This window comes from Notothenia rossii (assembly GCF_949606895.1).
Source record: "Notothenia rossii genome assembly, chromosome: 5".
NCBI classification, from domain to species: Eukaryota; Metazoa; Chordata; class Actinopteri; order Perciformes; family Nototheniidae; genus Notothenia; species Notothenia rossii.
In genome coordinates, this window is record NC_136903.1 from 69947249 (window position 1) to 69965073 (window position 17825).

General features: G+C 41.1%; 1 protein-coding gene across 2 annotated transcripts in view; it reads left to right on the plus strand.

Annotated features, from left to right (window-relative positions):
* gli1 (GLI family zinc finger 1) overlaps window positions 1-14351 on the plus strand; it is a 50026-nt gene extending 35675 nt beyond the window's left edge. For both annotated transcript variants that reach the window (XM_079684848.1, XM_079684849.1), the window contains exons 2-13: window positions 587-696; window positions 3183-3415; window positions 4059-4154; window positions 4256-4454; window positions 5052-5220; window positions 5433-5540; window positions 7479-7619; window positions 7746-7895; window positions 8020-8184; window positions 8664-8906; window positions 9079-9382; window positions 9591-14351. In XM_079684848.1, coding sequence (XP_079540974.1) covers window positions 626-696; window positions 3183-3415; window positions 4059-4154; window positions 4256-4454; window positions 5052-5220; window positions 5433-5540; window positions 7479-7619; window positions 7746-7895; window positions 8020-8184; window positions 8664-8906; window positions 9079-9382; window positions 9591-12160 — 4449 coding nt within the window. In that variant the 5' untranslated portion in view covers window positions 587-625 and the 3' untranslated portion in view covers window positions 12161-14351. The remainder of the gene's footprint in view (window positions 1-586; window positions 697-3182; window positions 3416-4058; window positions 4155-4255; window positions 4455-5051; window positions 5221-5432; window positions 5541-7478; window positions 7620-7745; window positions 7896-8019; window positions 8185-8663; window positions 8907-9078; window positions 9383-9590) is intronic.
* Window positions 14352-17825: the final 3474 nt, after the last annotated feature.

Consider the following 17825-nt stretch of genomic DNA (forward strand, 5'->3'; position numbering starts at 1 on the left):
GCGTTTAATTGTTATCAGATTTTTTTGTTTTTTAATCCCTTATCATTTACATTGTATAATTTTTTATTAGCTTTAATTCATGAAAAGACTGACTACAGTTATTAAAATGTTTGACATTAAGAGTTTACATTCCACAAATACAGTTCATCCAATAAAATATGATGGATGAAGCAGGGATAGCAGCACGTTTATCACTGTCCACTATGAGTGCTTCTAGCTTTCATTCTTGAGAAAGTATGACTCCTCTGCTTACCAACTGTCAGTAAAATGTAAATGCAAGACTGCATAACGATGTTTAACAATGTGTTTAAATATATTTCCTTCTTCTTCATGTATTTAGTAATGAGTAGTACTCGCTTTGTTTGAAATAATTATGACTCAAGCTTTTCAGATGGAGTTTTCTTTTTGCCCTTCAACTGTTTAGCTTGGTTTGGTCTGTTATTAACATCCTACATATTATTTTTTTCCCCAACCACAATTGTTTTTGTCTATTTGACTTTTCAGTCTGGTGGAGTGTAGTTTAGTTTGGTGGGGTTTGTTTTGGTTTCCTTGCTTCAGCCTAACCGTGTCCTTTTCTTTGTGTCAGGTCCAGGGTGTTTGGGGAGCAGTAGGTCTCGGAGCTCCAATGCCAGTGGACATGCAGCCACACCAGGGGCTGTATCACTACGAGACCTCACCCAGCCAGCCCTCCAGAGGGTAAGAGAGAGATGAACACGTGCTACGTCCTCAATCATTACTCCCTTGATGCATTTAAACGTCTATTTGTCATACAGAATCCCACAACTGCTATAAGAGAAGTAAAAGCAATACCTCAACATTTTGGTAAATACACTTATTTGCTTTATTTCTGGGAAAAGATAAGATAAAATGTATTTTATTGATAAGAAGATTGTTACCACTCTCATGCCTGAATGTTAAGTACATAGAATGATAACGTGATTATTCTAAATAAGCATAAAAAAGAAAAAGAAAAAAGGGGGGAAGAAAACCTTGCAGTGTCCAAAATACTTGGTAAAAAAAAACTTCTGGCAATATTTCGAGGCTGACATGTTGCATCTTGATTTTTGACAGACAAAACGTTTAAAAAAATGAAAACGTTGTTATCAAGGGGATGTTACCTGTTGAGTTAGATACAGAGATTGATGTTTGAATTATTATCTAAAAACGATATATTGAAGAATATTATTGTTTTTCGTTTCTTACACATCATACACATACTTCAGAGTTCCACTTAAATGTGACAAATATACAAATGAACTAGTGTACCACAGAGCTTTATAGAAGACAAACTATGTAATTGTCTGAGTTATTTAAAAAGTAGCTGCATTTTTGTATCAAAATTACCAACATATATTAGCTGACATACAACAGCACATTAATAAACAAGCTTACATGTTGTAGATATTTCTTGGCAAACAACAGCTCATCCTTCCGACCATAATTTCTTTTTCTTGGATCGGCACAATGATATAACACCTGGCAAATCAACTGTTATTGGAGGACTTAAATAAAGTCCCAACATAAAGTATTAGTGCACCACTTATACATCTCAAATTGTTCTCTTCTGTTCCCTTTGAGGTTTGACACTGTGTGTCAATAAGTTGAAAGGTTACAGTTGGCACCTTTTCTGATGTGGGACAGATTCATCCTATTTCCTCCTGCTCCCAGGTTTTATGCTAAAATTATCAATGTTTTTTTATTCCATATCTAGAAAACGGGAATCATGTTCATCTAAGAGGCTTGAAAATTGTACCTGGAGGGTGCAGAAGCCCAGGACTATCTGCAATTGTTGTGGCCGCAGTGCTAGTCCAGCCCCTCACTCCTCCCCCTCTACTCCCCCCCTCCCTCCCTCATGCCACCCAGGTTGCGGGTGGACTCGGCCTCTCTCTGACAGCTGCTAATTACAGGCTGACCAGGCCCCGCTGCGCTCTGCATGACTGCCTCGCGCCCTGCTCAGGTTACCCAGAGTGAGGGAGAAACAGAGAGAGATGGAGAGAAAGGTGGCTAGTAGGGACAGAGAAAGACAGAGGAGCAGGAGGAGGAGGGAGTGAGGAAGAGAAGATAGAAAGTGACAGAGAGAGAGAGAGAGAGAGAGAGAGAGAGAGAGAGAGAGAGAGAGAGAGGGGGGGGGGAGAAACAGAGAAGTATAACAGACGGGATGAATGGGAGAAAGGGAGAAAGGAGGGAGAGGTAGAGTCGGGGGGAACCAGCACAGTGGATTAGAAAGGACAGATTAAGCTCCTGTGTGGAATACACGTTGTGGTGAAATAATTAAAGAACTGAAAGGAGGACTTAAGAGAAGGTGGATAGATGAAGTCTGCCCATCAGGAGAGGAGCGAGAGGGACAGCGAGAGGGAGGAAAAGAAGAGAGACAGATTTTAAACTACCCAGGCAGACTGAAGAAAGGTCAGAGAAAACATTAAAATGAATGAGAAGATTGGAAAGTTCCAATGAAGCTTTCCTAGGGGAAAACCCAGAAGAGTACATTTCCAGTGAAGACCAACGTAAGGCCTATACCCCATCTAGTGGAGAGAACCAGATATCAGAAGAGATCCAGGCTGTGAACTAGCTTTAAAAGTTACTAACCCTTAATATGGTGGTATTCATAGAAGGTTTCCAAAAGGCTGCTCTCACTTAACTTGACCCAAATGACCGATTAGGACAAATGCATTAACAAAATATCTTTTCAATATGCGTTTCCAATTTATATATAATAATTCACTCCTTTGTCACTTTAAAGACCTAAATCCATTCACTTAATGCATTTGTTACTCTATGCCTTCTGCCTCAATATGTGTGTTTCTGTTCACATATTATAAGTGCATATTACATTTATTGAATTTATATATGTTTTAATTTATTGAAAAGCTTGAGTGTAAACAATGAACATTTACAATGTATTTGTATTATTATTAGAAATATTTCGATGGAAACCTGACTAGTGACTTGCAACCATGTTGAATGCTTATCTTAAAATGCTTTTACAGAGTACGTTTCAAGTTGGAACTTGCTCTTTATCACATATAATGTAGAATATATTAAAAAATTATAACAGTTTTGACACTGTTACCATTTTATGTCTTCTATGTCCACAGCTTCCATCACACTTTTTGCATTTGCAATTTTTCACATTTAGTTTGGATTTCTCATGATTGATAATAGTGTTTCTTTGATATCTGCAGCATAGTCTCATCAGACCAGTCTCCCTACAGTGATGTGACCTCGCTGCGTGGCCCGCTCCTCAACGGCCCCCCCCAGGACTGCCGCGCTATGTATAACCCCATGACTCCCAGTATGACTCATGGATCTGGCCCAGGCCAGGGGATTGGCCACTGCATGGATCAATATATGAGGCCCCCTCAGGCCCCACCGCCACACAGTATGATGGGCCACAGGGGCATGCCGCCCCCAGAGGGTGAGTCAGAGTATCTTTTACATCTCTTAAATCTCAGCTGCTATTGATTTCAACGTGAAGACACCTGAGAGACGGAGAAGGAAACAGAGACTACCCAGATTTCAACAATAGGAAAGATCTGCAGACAATAGAAGACTTGTATATGCTAAGATATATGCCATGTATGTTACCTGGTCAAACACCAGCTTGGACTGATCTAAATTACCTAGTTAACCTAAAGTGAACTAGGGGTAAACAAAGAACCTGTACATATAACAAATATATACAGTGAATAGTGTTCCTCTCAAAAACTAAGAGGAAAATCACTATAAAACCTGAAAGGACAGTCAATTGTCTCGCTTCTTCCTTTCATTAGAGAAAAGCTACATTTACAAGTGATCCTTGCAACTCTACCTATAATAATACTTCAAATGACTGAACCAAAATGCAAGTGGATGTCCTTACTTGCTCATGCAGCTTTTAGAAGAACACAACTGCTAGTTAACATGATATGTAATTGAGATTTTAAACAAGCAAACTTGCTACATGATGAGTAAGAGGAAACCTGTGAACCATTTGTGTACCTTACTAAAACAAGATCTGTTGATTTACATCTTAGCAGTAGTATGTTTAAGTGTTTCAGTCCGTCTTTAATGTCCAACAGGTGGCAACAGCACCCCCTACTGTAACCAGAACAACATGATGTCCTCTCATCACAACTTCTGCCATCCTGGCTCAGATCAGATGGGCTCAGTTGATGGTAAGAAAAGACTCCCCACAGTTTCCTATTAAATTCATTTTGTGATGTTTGCATCCTCAGAGCTGACCTTCCTTCTCTTCCTGGTGTCTGTTCCCCTTCAGGCTCAAGGTTCTCCACACCTCGATCCATACTGAAGCTGAGTAAAAAGAGAGCTCTGTCTATCTCTCCTCTGTCTGATGCCAGTGTGGACCTGCAGACAGTGATCCGCACATCACCCAACTCTCTGGTGGCCTTTGTCAACTCTCGCTGCAACCCTAATGGGGCCAGTTCTTATGGGCACCTCTCTGTGAGCGCCATGAGGTCAGACATCTTACCTACAGATATTTAGGCACACACGTACATAGTAAATAGCAATTACCTCAGACTAGTAAACTCTAATATTCAAGAAATTATAAAATTATCATAAATGCATTTTACTTTGAGGCATGAAGTTTGTGGTGTTCCCTCTCCCTTAATTTGGCCACATTAGTGCACCAATATTTACCAAAATATATGAATATGAAGTCTGAACGCTCAAGCCAGCAAAGTTGGTCGAAAAAAAGAGATCAAATAAAGGTGCACTGTAATAAAGATGTGGTGAAATGTGCCTGTTTGTGTGATTCATAGCTTCATGTCAGCTGACCAGTTGCTCGGCAAATATGGGGATTTAGTTATTAACAAAAAGGTAGATATGTACAAAGGCAAATTAGGGAAATAAGATCAACAAAGAAATGCAGAAAAAAGTTACGTTTTCAAGTATTAAAAGGAAAAAAAGAGTATTGAATGTTTTTTCGCCCAGTCCACTCTACATTTCAGCAAATTGGCCAACAGTTGTATTGGATTTTAAGTGATATTGACTATTTCACCAGTTTCATCAGATTGAATTCTTAACACTGCCATATTGTTGTTACCTTACAGCCCGTCCCTTGGCTATTCCAGCAATATAAACTGCCAATCCAGGCAACACTTTTCAATGTATGGAGGAGGCGGGGGGACGTCTCTGGGTGGACACACACAAGGTCCCTGCCAAGCTTCCCGCTTACCTCCCCACAATCCTCGGCTCCACGTTCCACCCAAGCATGGACACGTAAGACAGCCTTCTCACTCACAAAAATCTCACAACAATTCAGTAGCAGAACACACTTTGCTTGATATTTCTTGGAAGTGGATGCATGGGAGGTGGGAATAGGAAGCAAAGGGAGGTCTTCAGTAGGGAGAATTTACATCTGTGCTAATTGTATGTTAATGACTTTCATAGACACGAACAAAGGTAACGTGATGTGTGTTTTTGTTTTGTAGCTGAAGACAGAGCCAGGGCTGGGACTTGGCATGGATGGCATGAATTTGAAGAGCATGGAGGAAAGGTCAGAGGGTGATGTGGCCAGTCCTTCTTCCACTGGCACTCAGGTAAAGAATCGGTTTTTTTCTCACAAGTAGTTTTCACCATCACACCACAATTGTAGTTTTGGCATTAAGATTTGTCATATGCAGGAATATAAACTCATATATCCGTGGCACATTTCATGGAAATTGAGTTAAATGTTGGCGGATCACAAACAAATTGCAGTTTGTGAACATGTTCGACTGACTATTACAGACACAGCATGCAAAGAAAGAAGAATACTTCTAGCGTTTATAACTAGTTTTATGTTGTTGGCAAAGGACCTCCATCATCATGTCAGCAGAACATGACTGATCTCGTATACATGCGTTTCTCAGAGCGGTACAAAAAAGTGCTGCTTTGCATAGATGCAGACAGATAAAATAAACACTTTGTCACAATGGTGTAAAGTAACCAAGTAGATTTACTCAAGATCTGTAGGCCTACTCAAGGACAATTTAGAGGGACTTTACTTGGGAGGTTCAATTATTTCCTAATTTGTTCTTCTAACCTATTACCACAGATCTAAATCATGTTTTTTTACTCCACTTCCTTTATTGAGTACCTTTAGTTACTTTGCAGCTTTTGTTTAATGATGTAAAGTAACTACATAAGTAATATAATCAGCACTTTAATAAGACTTTAGTAACACCTGGAATAAATTCACAAGCTACTCTGCAGCATACATAGTCATTAAAAATAGCTGCAAATGTACCAGCTTTGATAAACAAATTAATGCATCAATAATTATAATCAAAACATATCATTGATAATATTCGGAAGTGGGCCAATCTGCATAATTAGTACTAGTACTTTTAATTGTGGTACTTAAGTGTATTTTGATGCTAATACTTTTGTACTTTTACTTGAGTAAAATGTTGATTGCAGGAATTTTACTTGTAAGGGTATTTCTACACTCTGGTACTGTATACTTTTATTTAACTACAAGATCTGAGTACTTCTTCCCCCTCTGCATTGTCATAATGAAGTATGTCACGTTTTCTACACAGTTAAACACAGGCAATAATCCGACAGAGCTTGTTGTTATCCTGCAGCTCGATCGACTGTTGACCACGATGTCCTGCTGCTCTCACATTGAGACTCCTCTCAGAAAGATGCTTGAGATGAGATTGAGTCTGTTTTTTAGTAGGTCCTCTCCGGTCCGAATAACAAACGGGAGGCAAAAAAAGCGTCTTCTGTGACAAGCTAGCAGTTAGCCATTTTATATTTCTGGTGAACCAACGGTTTAGTTTATAACAATATCGCGCGGTTGGTGGCCTCCAAATGTCTCACGTTTTTTATTCAAACTGAAAACTTGTAACTCTGTGCTGTTCAACATAGTCCATATCGTTCATTGTGTCCGCAGTTTACTATTTTGTTTCCACTTCTGCTAAACTAAGAGCAAATGACGACAACAGTAAATAGCCAATCAGATTGCAGTGCTGCAACAGGTAATCAGCCGCACCTGGCATTACCTTTGTGCCATCCGTTTTCATTGACCAAGGCAATGAAACAATTTCCAAACTATACTCTTACTATAAACGTATTAACGTATATCCAACGAATTAAATGATGTAGAAAAAAGATACATAAAAGCAGCCACTAATGTTATTTTTTAATATGTTAATAGTTTTGCCAGTTACAGTAGCTACAACCAAACACAGATATTTTCAATGCAATTAGCACCGCTGTTTTTTTCACTTCAAGGCTCATACATTTATCTAAATACAGATAATGTCTTCTCTAGAGGAAGAATCCCACAAATGTTCCTTTTTTCAAGTCTTGCATTATTTAACGATAATATTTATTTCCAGATTAGTCAGCTCCAATAAAACAACCCTTTTCTCTGTTGCCAGCAGGTGGGGCTATTCTCTACTTGCCCAAATAACCCATCACCTTATTTTTAAACACCATTTCCTTCAACTTGAATCATGATCTTCTGGTCTGTATTTATGTTTCATCAGGACCCCCTCATGGGCCTACTGGATGGCAGAGATGACATGGACAAGGACGACGGGAAGCCTGAACCAGAGGCCATCTACGAAACCAACTGCCACTGGGAGAGCTGCATCAAAGAGTTTGACACACAAGAGCAGCTTGTTCATGTAAGAGATGGCAATGTCAAAAGACACTGTACAGAAAGCAGAAAAACAGCTTTTAAGTAAAAAGGGATCTACAGTATACCACTTAGATTGTTAATGGTTCCCTCTATATATCTGTTTACTTTACAGCACATCAACAATGAGCACATCCATGGGGAAAAGAAGGAGTTTGTGTGTCACTGGCAGGAGTGCTCTCGAGAACAGAGGCCGTTCAAAGCCCAGTACATGCTGGTGGTTCATATGCGCAGACACACAGGAGAGAAGCCACATAAGTGCACTGTGAGTGTATCCTAAATCACTGTCCATGTACTTTTTTTCTCTGTTTTAATCAGTTTCTTCTTGGCTATTTGTTTCTCTTTCGCAGTTTGGCTGTTTTTATAAAACTATTTTTGTTTTGTTTTAGTTTGAAGGCTGTAATAAGGCCTACTCTCGCCTGGAGAATTTGAAGACCCATTTGCGCTCTCACACAGGAGAGAAACCATACGTGTGTGAACACGAAGGCTGTAACAAAGCCTTCTCCAACGCTTCAGATCGGGCCAAGCACCAGAACCGAACTCACTCCAATGAGGTACTGTAGTGTGCACCACTGAAAAGTAATTACATTAATTGAAATTTGGTTGTACATTATTGAAAATTATATTATATTAGAATCAGAATAAGTATCAGAAATCTTTTAGTTGTCGCACCGCAGGGAAATGTAAAATGTAGCAGCGAAGGGACAGTGTATACAAAGGCAAAAATAAAGTGAGTAGACTAAGATGTTAAATTGGCCATACTTTATATGTCCACATCTATTGATGATTGTATTTGATACTATCACATAGGAGACTTGCAGGGAGTCTTTCACTTCTGAAAATATTTTTGGATATTCATAATGCAAGCTATAGCATATCAGTGAAAAACCTGACCTTAGTTATTAATAATAAACTGCTAATTGTGACAAAAAATGTCATTAGCAGTCAAGTTGTAGTAAAGTATATTTTGGGATGCAAGACTGTATTCACAAAGAAGGTTTTATGTATTGACAGTGTCCTTGCTCTTTTACAGAAACCTTATGTATGTAAGATCCCCGGCTGCACTAAGCGGTACACAGATCCAAGCTCTTTGCGTAAACATGTGAAGACGGTGCACGGTCCTGAAGCCCACATCACCAAGAAGCACCGTGGAGACACAGGACCTCGACCCCCCGGTTCAGCTATGACCCCTGGAGGCCCGAGCTCTGAACTGCTGCTGGAGAAAGAGGAGACACGCAGGGAGGACTGCAAACTGCTTATTCCTGAGACGGCTCTGGTAAGTAATACAGTTTGTCTATGTCCTGCAAGATCCTTTAAATACAAGAAAATAAACAAAAGCTTGCTGTTAGATGCCACACATCCATAGTTGTTCCCCCATTTAGTATCACAAATGATTAGCATTCCTGCAAAAGTGTTGACATTAAAACACATCACATAAAATATTTCAGAAATCCCAGCCCAGCCCTGGTGGTCAATCATCCTGCAGTAGCGAACGTTCTCCACTGGGGAGCGCCAACAACAATGACAGTGGGGTGGAGATGAACCTAAATGCAGCTGGCAGTCTGGAGGATCTCACAGCACTGGAGGATGGAGTTGCAGGAGGAGGAGGGGAGCCAGGAAGTGTTGGAACAATGGGAATGTCAGCACAGGCTTTGAAGAGGCTGGAGAATCTGAAGATTGACAAGCTGAAGCAAATCCGCAGGCCGCCCCCTCCTGGCCGCTGTGCCAGTCACAAACTACCTGCACTTCCGGGTATGTGATGATACAACAAATGTAATCCAAAACTCTGATGTGTGCCTATTCTTTGGTTTGTATGTGTGAAGCCTGAGTTGTTGCATAAAACACACTATTTACACTGGGCTGAAATATAAATTGTTACTACATTGTTTTATCTAAATTGACATTAATAGTTTTTATTTAAACGTTTCTAAGCTTTCTCGTTCTGGATATTTATTTTCAGGTCCAGGGGAGAATGTGGGCATGTGTGCACCTTCTCCACTCCTCTCAAATCGACGGGTTATGGAACTGTCCAATCACGATTTAGGAGGTGGGACATCGATTGGCTGCCCTTCAAATGACAGAAGAGGAAGCGGCACCAGCAGCTTAAGCTCTGCATATACTGTTAGCCGTCGGTCCTCCATGGTCTCTCCTTACCTTTCCAGCCGGCGCTCAAGTGATGTCTCACAAATGGGAGGAACTGGAGGCGGAGGATGTCACCACCTTGGCCCAGAGCAGAGTGTGGGAGACCCCCTCTCTCCTGAGACCAATCGCAGAGGAGCTCCATGTCCTGGAGGAGGAGGATTGCCAGGTCTTCCTATTTTAACACCTGCCCAGCAATACAGCCTAAAGGCCAAATATGCTGCAGCAACTGGTGGACCACCACCTACTCCTTTACCCAATATGGAGCACCCAGTTACTCCAGGCAGAAGAGGAGGTGTTTTGAGTGAGTACCAGAGTCAGCCTCTGCCTCCATTCCTCCAACATGGTGGTCCACGTAGGCACAGTGCCAACACAGAGTATGGCACTGGTGTCATCTACCCACACCAGGCTCCAGGCAACCACAGCAGGCGAGCCAGTGACCCCGTCCGATCAGTAGCAGATCCTCAAGCTGCCCCCAAGCGCTTCAACAGCCTGAATAATATAGCCATGATGGGCCGAAGAAATGCGCTTCTACATCGTGGCTCAGACACCAGTCTTTCTCGCCATCTTTACTCCCCTCGGCCACCTAGCATCACAGAGAATGTAATGATGGAGGCTATGGGTATGGAGCCCCAGATTGGCTCTGTTGAAGCAAGGGATCGCTCCATGATGATGCCCCCTGGAGAGAGAAGCTTCATGGGATATCAGCAACAGCATCAAACTATGGGAGGAGCTGGGGCTTCTCTTGGAAATCAGCTGTCTCCAAGACATGACTCTCCGAGCTGCCCAGACCAGGGTTACATGCAGGGCCACTACCAGAACCAGGGGGGGGAAGTCCCTTCCAGGGCTGGTGGAAATCCAATAGGCCAAGCAAGGCCTGTTCACTCGGAGGGCATATCCAATTCCCTTCTCCAACAGACCGAGTACAGCATGAGCACATGCCAGCTTAGCCCCTCAGGCCCCAATTACCCAGGCTGTGGCCAGGGTGGTGATGCTGGAGGTCCTTGGACTGATTCCCACAACCAAATCCAAACTCCCAACCAGGCTATCCAGAACCAGCGAGGAATGCAGTTTGTAGATCCTAGCCTGCAGCCTCAACACACACAAGCCCACTTCAACAATCAGACAGGCCTCTACAACAGTCCAGATGGAACCCACAAGCTTACCATCAAGCCTGAGCAGCAGTTCCACCCTGGGATGGGAGGTGGAAATGCCTGTCAAAGTGCTAAGCTCCAACAGCAGCGGATGCTCCTCCAGCAGACTCAAGGTTACCCACAACCTGGCCAGGTCCTGCTGAGGAACTCAAACAATCCCAGCTGTGACTTTCAAGGGCCGAACCAGAACTCCTACCCCAGTGGAGGGGGCTTGAGCTTAGGCTGTGCTGGTACTGCGCTGACAGATGGGCAGAGGTCAGAAACCCCCATGCTGCAGGTGAAGGAGATGATGGTGAGAAACTATGTACAGTCCCAACAAGCACTCATGTGGGAGCAGCAACAAGAACAGCAACAACAGCAGCAGCAGCAGAGTGGAATAAAACCTCCTCCTCTATCTGATAATATGGATATGAGTGGCCAGACAGCAATGATGCAGCTAAGTCCACAGCATCAAAATCAGAATCTCTACTCCAACCAGCCATATCCGTCCTATCCCAACCAGAACCTGGTCATGAGCCCCCCGGCCCACGGCCGAGGGACCAGCTCTGTGCCACCTAAAGAGCAGCAGCTGACAGGTCTCCAAGGTTCATGTTATGGTCAGGAGATGGTGGTCCCCAGGCCTCCTCAGGGACGGAAACCTCTCAGCCGCCAGAACAGCCTGTCACAGGTAGCAGGGAGCTACCTTGGAAGCCCACCCCAACTCAGCCCTGTCCACTCCACTTCCAGCCCCAGACGAGCAGTCCGACTCCCTCCAGTCCAGCATCCACAGCACACGCAAAATGAAATGTTCTCTCCTTCCAATAACAATAACATGTACTATTCAGATCAGATAAACATGGACAAACACATGGACCCCCAGAATGGACCTTGTGTCAACCAGCAGCACATTATGGGTTCCAACCTGGACCCAACAGGGGGCACAAAACCTCTCCCCATGACTCCCTATCCTGAATCTGGCCCCATCTCCAATGCGTTAGAAAACTTGGACCTCGATAACGCTCGCATAGACTTCACCTCAATCATTGATGATGCTGATTCTTCCTCATTCAGCCCAATCAACCCTCCTCTTCAGGGTCAGCCAGGGTCTTCAACCCAGGCCTCATCCCGCCTCAACACCCCCCAGACTTCTGTTACCCTAGCTCCAGGCTCAGGTCTGTCCAACATGGCTGTAGGCGACATGACATCAATGCTCACCTCGCTGGCTGGGGAGAACAAATACCTGAACACACTGTCTTAAAAGGAACGTTTATGGCATCTTTTTGAAGATTAACAATCAGGTCGAGGCCTTGGCAAGTTCTTAATGTTTTAATTGAGATCCCACATGAAAGCCCAGTATTCAGGAGTAACCAACAGGGGGTTACTTTGTAAGAACTTTCAGTTGGGGAATAGGATAAGTGGGCCCCTTTTTAAATGGATCATTTGATGTGATGGATCATTAGTCTGGGCTGTTTTAAACATTCACATAAGTGTTTATAAATAAACCCAACATATAAACCTGCATTCAATCCAGGATCCTGAACTTGAGAGGGGTCTGTAGCTAATGGAATATCCATGTAATGCATTTTGGTCGCAAGTTGAGACAATGCTGCGAATGTGATCCTATCACAGGTTTCAGAATTGTAAAAATCCTCACTTTCAGCCTTAAAACCAAAGGTGCCTGATCAACCTCCCTCACTGTATTGTTCCTTCACTGCCTTGGTACTTGGTATTTTCTGTGCCTTACTGTAAGACACAGAGCCTTACGCCTGATATGAAACTGATACTGAACGTTTTCCAAACAGGCATTCCAGTCACATGGGGCTGTGGCAACAGTGGAGTAGAGAAGGATGCATGTAAATACGTTTTATATACATATATTATAATGTTGTGTACATGACAAAGAGACAATGGATTAATCATCCTCTGTCTTGTGATAGACTGCTTGAATTCTGAAGGCCAATGTTCAGAAAAGAGTTTATAAGATGGGTGTTTCGAAAAGCTAAGTGAAGACTAAAGTTGTGCTTTTAGTGATTGAGAAGTTGTTTCTCGGTGCTACTAAATATTAATCTGTATTAATAGGGATTTCTTCCTTGTCATCAACAACACGCTCTATAGTGGCATATCAGTATTCCAACACATGCCCAGATGCAGTCAGAGACAGACTCTCAGGACTTGTTGGTGTTTGCATCTTTAGTTTTCAGATTACTTGTATGTTGTAATTGCCTTTCCAGACAGAGAGTTTGCACTCCACATGTTTACTGTAAGTGTTCGTAAAGCAGCTGTGTACTTATTTTCTTTCAAATGGTGTTTATAACTGCAGAACAGAAAAGTCCCTGGTTCTATGAGGTACATACATAGTAGGTGATACGTTCATATGTTGTGGGTGCTAAAAAAAACTCTAAATTACAGTATGTCTGATTAAACAATAACCCGATCTACTACTGGTGTATGACTCAGCTGAGGATGACGGCTATTTTGAATGACACCTGAGTCAGCGGATCTGTAATAGTTGCTCATGTTTGAGCAACGTAGGTACACTAATAGTACAGAGCTACTGCACTCTGGCTCTGATCCCAAAGAGGAGTTATTTGGAAAAATTCCTCATACTAATTCAGGATAGAGGATCAAGAAGCAGGAATGTTATCAATTGCTACCACTGTAGTAAAATAAATATTTTCACGGGTACAGTGAGGTACTTTTTTCGCAACTATTGAGATTATTCATACGGAAGAAGGCTGCAGCTTTTGGTAGGGGAACTCATTTTACACTGTGGCTTTGCACTGACTACAGCACTGCGTGGAGAGGTTTCTGTCTCTTGTGACTATTCAAATGAACCGAATTTTGATAGCGATAAACAATTATTACAGTATTTTTAATAGTAATTCAAGAACATATCTGAGCAAATCTCGACTCAATAAGTCCACAAATAAGTATTGCTGAAGCTTTTTATGTGACTTTCCAGAATAAAAAAAGTAGCGTGACTTCAAAGTGTATCAAGCATTAGCAGGAATGTACATTTCTTCATTTTGGAAAAAAGTTTAAAAACTACCAAAGACACCTTAAAATGACTGATAAAAGATGCACAAATAGTCTATTTTAACACAACACTAACACTAGCAATAAGGGCATGAACATTGACTGATAGTGCTGTTCTTTAGAATGTATGAGATGTTTTGTATAAAATTATCTTTTTATATTAATGAACTTTATTGATGTTGCCTTCTTTGTGTGTGTATTTTTTTTATATCTGTCATCCTTCATTCTTACTTTTTTGCTGGCAAAAGAATATCACCTTTAGCAACTGAAAGCTATAATAGCCTAGTAGCATTAACTACAATAGACAAAAAGCCAAGTGTTATATTTTGTGAACAATTTTCTACATTTTTATACAAATGTGTTATATTTTACCAGTATTATGAATAAAGATGTTCAGTGGGATGGATGCAGAAGGATTGTCAATCTTTTCTTTTCATGTCCCTTGTTGTAATGTCGAATTGTGTTTTGTCAACATACTGTACAATGCTACTCAAATGCTGTATTGAGCCATATGTGCTCATTCTATAGATTAAGGAGGTTTAAAGTTAAGGTAGGAAGCCTATGCCTGCTCTGCTGTCTGACATGTGTTGCTATTCCTGATGGATGAATGCAATGACTTTGTCACGCCAATAGAGTGCAGTGCAGCCTGAGAACAAGAACAAATAGCTAACCATGTTTCTCTTTCATTCACTTTGAATGAAGCCCCCGGAATTCTGCACACTCTAAACATGGGTGTATAATAAGAGACTCTAAATCGTCTACAGCCATTTTTGGCAGTCAAACTATATTTGGTGTAATTGTGATGAATGTGACCCAACAACATTTTACCCCAAAATGATTGCAAGTGTAATTAACTGACCAAGCAAAGGACATCTATCCCAAATCATCTAACCTTTTCTCCTCGTACTAATTGGAAAATCCCCTTGTCATGGATACAATTTATATCTAGCTGCAAGTCAGCCTATTGTGAGCTATGGCGATGTGCTTGTCTGCTACAGTTAGTAAGTGGATGAGTATTAAAAATGGCTGCTGTTGGTGACATCAGTGCCTGGACAGGCTCCCTGAGGTCAGTGGGGATTGGCACTCAGGGCCACAGTTTTCTTTAAGAAAGAAAAACTACAACAAATGTTGCTCGTAAAATATTATCAACATGACATATCTGCTTTTAAAGATATCAAAGAAGAGATTTTAGAAAATGGGAGAAAAAATCCCATAACCAGGACACTGTTTTATATGATACTTTTCACCAGGGGTTTCCCACTCTATTTGGCTTGTTACTCCTAAAAATGAAGTCATGTCTATTTGTGACCTCACATTACACGATATGGTGGTGGAAGTGAATTAGGAGCATTGCAACCAATGAGTGATTTTTCCATCAGATTGAAGCATTATTATATAAAAAGAAATATATTTATATATATCCTTATGTCTCTCATACTTTGAATCTGTGACCCCTCGGATATACCGTATAGCTCACTGAAGTATCCCTCCGCCGGCAGATGACTACTTCTGTACACATAGTCTACTTAAACTATATGACAACAAAGTCAAATTAATTTCTTATTTATAAATTATTATGATTAAAATTGGGAAAATACATTAAGTCTACTGAAAATATTAATTGTACATGTCTTGTCGAGTAGTTGTTGGTTTACTGTAAATGTTACGCAGGAAAAAGAAAAAGGTTTTAAACTGTATTAATCGTCGGTAACCATAGCAAGAGTAGCTACCTAGACCTATTAACTCACTGTTAAGGAATGAAGCTATGGATTAAACCGCCGAAAAAACTATTACGAATTGATGACGCTTACGGTATGTAGCATTATTAAAGATTTCGATATAAAACTTGCATTAGAATGTCCTAATTTCCTTTAGAAAGGGACTCCTTCACCTTGTCTGTCATTTTGTATTACACTTCTTTGTGTGCTTATGCTGTCATTTAATCTGCTGTCTGCTGAACTTTTACATTAACTTTTTAATGTGATATTTTTTTAAATGCTATCACCGCCATTACTTTTTACAGCACTGGCTCTTTTTGGTTCAGGGGCCCCAGAGTGCTGGGACTATATTGGCATTGTGGTGTTGTGGCATGGCACAGTAGACTCACGGCAGCCACTTACAGCCTGGCACTGAGGCTAAAGTTGACTCATTCGCTCCAAGGCAAGGGGGACTTCTCCTGACGGACTACTGATCTGAAATCTGGCATATCCATATGGTTATTTGAACAAAAACAATAGTTAAATCTCCACAATGTGGTCAAATACTGCATGTGTTCACAAGAAGGGCTGCTGAAAGAAGATTAAAGGGAAAATAATAAATTTGTATAATTTAGACTGAAATCTGGCTTTGTAATTCTAGATGAGTGGCTACATCATACAAATGTACAACACATCAAACGTGTGTTTACTCATTTGAAACTACACTAAAACTGTCACTGTCGCAAAGAGGTGCACAAACTAAACTAAATCCAATGAAATGCTTAGAAGAAACAATTAAGAAAATATTGAATAGGCTTACTGTAAGTGTTTAATGTTTAACTTAACTCACCGTTTTACATAATTAAAAACAATTTAGTTGACAGATTCTTCTCCTGGAAACATTGTATTGTCTCTTGCCTCAGGCCAACGTTTTTGTTATGCAAACTGACCATCGCTTCCTTTCACAAATTAGAGAGAGTGAGTGTGTGTGTGCCTGGGGGGATGTTTTTAACTATATTCCCGAACATGTTTGAGTTCCACGATAGTGTAAAAAGTCAGCACTGATGCAAAGACATTGTTTTTCGACACTCTAGAATGTGATTTATTTTCTGCAGTTAGAAATGAAAATGCCAAAATAAGAGTTTTTCAAATGCAAGAAGTGGGCAGCATAATGACTTTTCTCTTTTCTTGTCTTGCCATTCAGAGGGAGGCTTTTCTTTCCCTTTGTCACTTAGGTTGGCATATAATTAACTCCTGCTTAATATGCTGTTTAAGGGCTCTCCTCCCCATGCAAGAAGCTTTGAACCCATACACCACAGTCAGGGACAAAACCCCAGTGGGACTGCTTCCTCCATGCTCCTCCTTGTGTGTGTGTGTGTGTGTGTGTGTGTGTGTGTGTGTGTGTGTGTGTGTGTGTGTGTGTGTGTTTGTGTGTGTGTGTGTGTGTGTGTGTGTGTGTGTGTGTGTGTGTGTATGTGTGTTTTAACAAGACAGTAGCTAAAATTACCGCTGCGGCATTGCTGTATTCTTATTTCATACTGTACAACTATTAAACCCGGATTAAATTAGACTGTGCAAAAATCTCACTATAGCCGAAATAAAATAATATCCCCAACCTCAATAACCCCCTTAAAAAGGTGCTTATTAAATGCATCTTAGAAAGGCTAATTTGAAGACAGTAGCTCAATGTTTTATATGTAACCTATCTTTCCCATATAAAAGTGCAATATGCTAATTTTAAAGTTAATAAAACAACGGTATACATCCTACAATACCCACAGCTCCAAATTCAGGTAAAAGTAACAAACTACAATACACTTAAACAAAACTTCTTAGTAAGAAATGAACAATTTGTTTAAACTCAATTGAATGAAAGCAATTAACCTGAAACCCTGACTGACAACTGTGTGGAGGAATGACCATAACATATGATCAAAAAAAATCAGCTCCCAGGACCTCTGAAGCACCTCTGCACCTCTGTGACCCTCATCTGTGGCAGAGTTTATTGCCCCCTCCTCATACACCTCCTCTCCTCTATCCATCCCACCACAAAGAGCCGAGATGACCCTTCTGTCCCTCTCTTTCTTCGGCCCTGTGCTCCCTCCCCACCTTCAGGATGCTTTCTCTTCCAGAATACATTAAGAGACAAACCCCCAGCAGCCATGATGGGTAAAAGAATGAAGGGGGTTT